We start from the raw sequence: 6,000 nt of genomic DNA, 5'->3' as shown, positions 1-6,000 counted from the left end.
CACAGCTCACAGCAACCTCCAACTCCTGGGCCTAAGCGATTCTCTTGCCTCAGTCTCCTGAGTAGCTGGGACTACAGACACCCGCCACAACGCCCGGCTATTTTTTGGTTGCAATTCAGCCAGGGCCGGGTTTGAACCCGCCACCCTCGGTATATGGGGCTGGCGCCTTATCGACTGAGCTGCAGGCGCCACCCCTCATCTCCATCTTTTTTAACAACCTAGACAAAGCTGGAGAACATTCTCCTCAGCAAAGTACCACAAGAATGGAAAAGTATTCAATGTACTCAATACTAATACGAACCAGGAGATGAACAACTACAGGCCCACACGAGAGAAAAACACAATTAAACTCAAGTGGGGAGAGAGGGGGGGGGGACCTGGCAAGCTCTCTCCTAACAGGCACAATGTAGAGGTATGTGGCACACCCCCTGGGTGAGGGGCTCAGCTACAACTTGGACCCTAACGAACGCAACCAATGTAACCTAATTGTTTACACTCTCACCCTAAGCTGGGGAAAAAAGTCCTCTCCCACTGTGGCATGTCTTCTTTTCTATTCCCTGGAAATCCTACGAGTCAGGAGCTAATAATTCTCCTGTGAAACTTATAAATACCCAGCTTTGACCTGAATCTCCTTGTTCTCTAACCCTCACTGGGAACCTGTAAGCTCCCGAGTTGTTCTCACTCGACCCTTTGTGCAAAGAGGAAGGCGGGAAGGGGAAATGCCAGAAACGCCCCGACCCCGGAGCCTGGCTGCACTGGTCCTCTTACGATCTGGTACGTGGGCTGTGCTGCCTGGTGCCCTCCCCTGTGAACTGGGATAATCCTAACGCCAGGGTTACCACAAGATTAGGAATTGTTCATGAGAGCTGAGTGGGCTCCTGGCTCACAGCAGCTGCGGTTCCATAAATGGTAATGCTGTGAAATTATCCCTACCCCACTCACCTCCACCAGTGGCTCTTTTTAACTATTCCACTCTCACTCTGTGACCCTAGTAAAAATCTCTGAAGAACAGGTTCTTTCCCCACCTCTTTTCCTGGAGACCTTATAATCTCTGAAGACATGAAATCTCGACTCTGCGCAGCCTCTGTGTCGGCTGAAGCAGACTCCGCACCTCACCACCTGTGTTTCTCCTCTGCTGGTCTGTCTCCCTGAAGATCCATCAGATGCTCACTGCCTCCTAAGGTCTAAAGTGGGGCAGTGTCCCTCACACTTGGAGTTTCCTCTGTATAGCTTTGATGCCTTACTTGCCCTTTGTAACAGTAAAAAAGCATCAATTAAATAATTATGGGCAAATAGAAAAGTAACTTCTTTGTCAAATTGCTGGAAAAACAAAGTGAGAAGCCAGTCTTTACCATGATGTCCACTCAGTGGCCTGGAAACCGACAAGCGCTGAGCCACGTTTCCATCCCAGCCTTGACACGCACAGCTTCCCTAACCCCAGGACATGCCTACAACAGGGCCCGGGGCAGATGGAGGCTCTGCCACAGGTGTGCGCCCTGTCACAGCGTGAAGGCTCCTGAGAAAGGGACGCTCCAGCCCAACCCCACCCGTTTGTCTGCCTCAGATGCGCAGAGATTCTGAGGCTGCAAGTTGGGGACTTGGCTATACTCTGAGGACGTGGAGAACCTTCTCTGGTCACACAAAAGGCCTGATATTTGTCCAAGAACAATCTGGGAGAACTGATGGTTGTTGGCATTCCACTAGGTGTGGGGCCGCACCCCCTTGCCATCCTTCCAGCAGCTGAGCAGCTACCATCATTGCCACATTTCAGACAAGGGACCAAGCTGCCAGGAGTTAAGGAACTCACCAGGAAGCCAGTGAGCTGTGCCCATCTCCTGCCACGTCCCCACCCTGGCAGTCACATCTCCATCGCCCTCCCCTGTGCTGGCTCTTAAGGTGGCATCTCCTGGCTCCAAGTGACAGATCCCTCAGGGCTCCTCAGGGAATCTCAGAGCCCATGAGAGCCTGGCCGCCTGGCCTCAGGAGGGACAGCTGAGGCTTCACGCTCCAGGTCTCCCCTGTCTGCTGCTTCCTGCTCAGACCTTTGATAGTGGCCAACTGACCATGGTGTCCGGGCCTGAGACAGGTGGGCATCCTGTAAGAGGTGACTGTGTAAGCAAGACAACTCTGGGCCTAGGGTACTAAGGCTTCACTGCGGCTGGTCCCTGCAGTCAGAAGTGTACCCCTCCCACCTCCCAGGGCCTGGGACGCTGCCACACACACACAAACCTCTCTTTGATCCTTCCTCTAAAGGAGCCAGGTTACTGAGGATGGGAGGGGGTGTCTAGACTTTGGGAAGCACCAAAGAGCTCCTCTGGACTGGCTCAGAGGCTCTGCAGCAATACCTGGAGGTCCGTCCTCCTCAACCCCCGGGAGCACTGCAAGTTTGTGTGGTGGCTTCCCAGCCCTTTCCTCCAATTCCCTCATTCCTGCTTAAACCCCACATCTAGAAATACCAGGGGTTCTGAGTTCCCTGCCAGCACCTGTCACTTCGCCTCTCAGGAGCTGCTGTTCTCAGAGTTGACCAAGGGGCTTGGGCTGCATCAACTTCATCCTCAGCTCCAGAGGCATCATGACCGCCCATGCCAGTCACCCAGCCCTGCACTCCCTGCCCTGGTGGCTGGTCTGGGGCTGGATGTCTGCCTGGGCCAGAGAAAGCAAGGCAGGGTTTTCCAAAGCTGGAGTGTGGCCAGGACAAGGGAAGCCATGCCTTTCTTGGTAAGGGGTGAGGAGCACCTGAACGGCGTGTCTCGGGGAGATGGAGCCAGCCTGACGTCCACCCACACCAACGAGCCAGGAGAAGCAAATGAGAAGCTGTAGACACGAGACTTGAACCCCGGTCAAAAGGCCCTGCTGTCTACCCCACTCTGGGATTTTCAATTCACAGTGCCAAAATCTATTTAAATTGGGTTTTCTGTTATAACCAAAAGATCCTGACTTAGTGTTTTCATAAGACTATATATTTGTGGATTTTTTGGCTAATTGTGTCAACATTTGCTTCTTCTCACTAAAAGTCCAAATTTTCGACAGTGCTGTGTATGTGAGGCTGACAGTCTCATGCCACTTGTTCTTCTCACAGCTGGTGTAAGCCACGAGGTTCTCTGTATACTGCAAGATCCACTTCAAGAACCTGCGGAAGAAATTAATTTCTTTATCACTCCATGATAAAATATGATGATTTAAATGTCCTCCTCTTCATTCTTAGACTTATTCCTAAATAGTTTTTGTCTGAGGATTCAAGAAAAACACATAAAACTAAATCAAGACAGAAATTAGAGGGAAGATGCTGAGAAGTAAATCCCACTGGGACAGTTGGATGAGTCCCCAGATTTTACAAAACTCAAGTACCTTTTCAAATGTATTCTCTCAAGGCCAGGTGCACTGGCTCACACCTGTAATCCCAGCACTCTGGGAGGCCGAGGCAGGTGGATTGCCTGAGCTCAGGAACTGGAGACCAGCCTGAGCAACAGGAAGAAGCCCATCTCTACTAAAAAACAGAAAAACTGGCCAGGCATGGTGGTGGCACCCGTAGTCCCAGCTACTCAGGAGGCTGAGGCAAGAGGATCAGAGTGTGCCCAAGAGTGTGAGGCTGCCGTGAGCTATGACACCATGGCACTCTAGCCTGGGCAAAAGAGTAAGATGGTCTGAAAATACATTTTATCAAACCCAGATGTTACTTTTTTTTTTTTTGCAGTTTCTGGCCGGGGATGGGTTTGAACCGGCCACCTCCAGCATATGGGGCCAATACCCTACCCCTTTGAGCCACAGGTGCCGCCCCAGACGTTACTTTTTTCAAGTGATAGAATGTAGTTCCAGAAAGAGTCTTAAAGACCCTCTGCTCACTGACAAAAGATACAGCTAAACATACAACAGAGTCATCCCCCAGGTAACGACGCTGCGCACATGAGCCCTGGCTGCCTAAGTTCCGCAAGGTTGGCCCTCTATATGCCAGGCTTGGCTTGGCTTTTGTTTCACATTGTTTCACAATCTGCATTTGGATGGGACTTGCTAATAGAGGGAGCAGACTGGATTTATCAAGAAAACCCACATGGAAGTGGACCTGCAAGGCAGGTTTGGACTCATCTGGGTGAGGGAGCCAGTCATCAGCCCATTGGGGAAGCCCATAAGTGGGGTCTCTGTCCACCCTGACCCCCCGGCTCTGTTCCTGTGAGGGAGGGTCCAGCTCGGGAGGCATGCCCCACTCAGAACAGTCATTGCGGCTGAAGTTCTTCCACAAGGATGAGAATAAATATCATTTTTAGTCTAAAATTCTGTCTTTTTAGTCTAAAGGTCTTTTTTTTTTTTTTCAGTTTTTGGCCGGGGCTGGGTTTGAACCCACCACCTCCAACATATGGGACCGGCGCCCTATTCCTTTGAGCCACAGGTGCCGCCCCTAAAGTTCTGTCTTTTTATCCTTTTTTGGAAAGGATAATGCAACAGAGGCCTACAGATCATTTGGGAAAGTGGTTCTCAACAGGGGTGATGTTGTTCCTCAGGGACATCTGGCCACATCAAAGCCATTTGACTGTCACCGGCAGGGAGAGGCCAGGATGCTCCCTCCCATGATGAGCAGAACAACCCCCACCGGCCACAAACACCAACAGTGGCAAGGCTAAGACACTGACGCAGAGACACCAACGGTGACACTTCACACCTCTGCTGCCTTCGTGCTCTGGGGAATTCTGCACTGCTCACCCTACAATGCAGCTACATTTCCTCATTTATTTCAAACGTGCACCAAGCTGCCACCACCTGGGAAGCATTAGCTTAAAACCAGAAGGCAGAGCTTCCTAGGTGGCCAGGAGAGGCTGTGCTGGGATTGTACAAAGGGCATCACTCTTCTGGAGGTTGGTGTCAGCCCGCCCTTGGATCCCTAGATCTAGAAGGTCCTGAAAGGCGGACTTCCCAAATTTGAAACTATTAGTTACATACAAAAAAATTTTGGTTTTGAGCCATCTGGACACAGAAGAGCTCAGAGCCTTCGCCCTGCAGCCCCGCAGCACCTCCTGCCGAGTCCCACCAGCAGGCTTTTCACCCGCCTCCTGCCCAGACATTCAGTTGAGCAGCTGGGAGTTCTGACCTGCCCTGCAGGTGTCAGTCTCACCCTCGGACTCAGCATCCGGCTCCACAGTGCAGCGACAGCCCCTCAGAATCTCTGGGAGTCTGTAGACATCGCCACAGACACTACCCAACAAACGTTTCACTCTTAGGTGGGACTCACTCACTTCAGGTACTGCTGAGACTCACAGGCAGGTTTCCCACCAACGACATGAACGTTGACCAATTCCAGTGTGATGAGCAGTAAGATCAGGGAAAGCATGGGAGACAGAAGCCTAACACTGAAAAATGGGTAAAAGTAGATTAAAATCCACAAGCATTTCCACTGTCACAGGAAAAAGCTATTTCAGGAAACCAATGTTGTTTTCAAGCACCCCAGACACTGTGAACCCCAGGCCCGTAGCAGGCCGAGTGTAACCCTCCCAGGCAGCCACACCTTCCCTCAGAGCTGAGCTACACGCAGTGGCAACTCCAAACAAGAACAAAAGGCATAGCCTGAAAATGTGCTCAACATCCCTGGGATGCAAAGAAGTCCCAGTTAATGATCTTATTTTTCCGATGAAATCAGTTGAGAAGCTTACAAATCTTCTATTTGAGGAGGGAGGAAGAGAACAAGGCTGTCTCACAACTGCAACTAGAGTGTCAACTGAGCCTCACCCTCTGCAGGGCAACACACAGTGAGTCCAGAAACGCAAACGTCACTCAGCCAAAAACTCAAGAAACTTGTCCAGAATGGTCATTTCTTAAGCATGTGGCACATTCTAAAATACACACTATAGGGGAAGAGACTGCAACGGCAGCTGTGCCCAAGTTCATCCATGGTTTTTTTTTTAACTCAGCAATAATAATAATAATAATAATAATTATGTAAAGAAAATAACATTCACATTGTCAAATAAGAGTATGTCTATTATAGAATGCTTTGACTCTGAGGTTCAGTAT

At 50.5% G+C, this 6,000-nt stretch overlaps 1 protein-coding gene across 14 annotated transcripts in view; it reads right to left on the bottom strand.

Moving 5' to 3' along the window:
• Positions 1 to 499: 499 nt before the first annotated feature.
• The window catches only part of ERMARD (ER membrane associated RNA degradation), a 30,381-nt gene continuing 24,880 nt past the window's right edge, over positions 500 to 6,000 (bottom strand). For 7 of the 14 annotated variants that reach the window (XM_053590358.1, XM_053590359.1, XM_053590360.1 and 4 more), the window contains 2 exons: positions 5,226 to 5,339; positions 503 to 3,130 (listed from right to left, as the gene is read on the bottom strand). In XM_053590358.1, coding sequence (XP_053446333.1) covers positions 2,956 to 3,130; positions 5,226 to 5,339 — 289 coding nt within the window. In that variant the 3' untranslated portion in view covers positions 503 to 2,955. Of the gene's footprint in view, positions 3,131 to 5,225; positions 5,340 to 6,000 lie in introns of all 14 variants that reach the window. The other 7 variants (XM_053590362.1, XM_053590363.1, XM_053590365.1 and 4 more) reach the window with 2 other exon arrangements.

Source organism: Nycticebus coucang, chromosome 5 (genome assembly GCF_027406575.1).
Source record: "Nycticebus coucang isolate mNycCou1 chromosome 5, mNycCou1.pri, whole genome shotgun sequence".
Taxonomy (NCBI): domain Eukaryota; kingdom Metazoa; phylum Chordata; class Mammalia; order Primates; family Lorisidae; genus Nycticebus; species Nycticebus coucang.
This window is presented reverse-complemented; position numbering and strand designations above follow the sequence as displayed.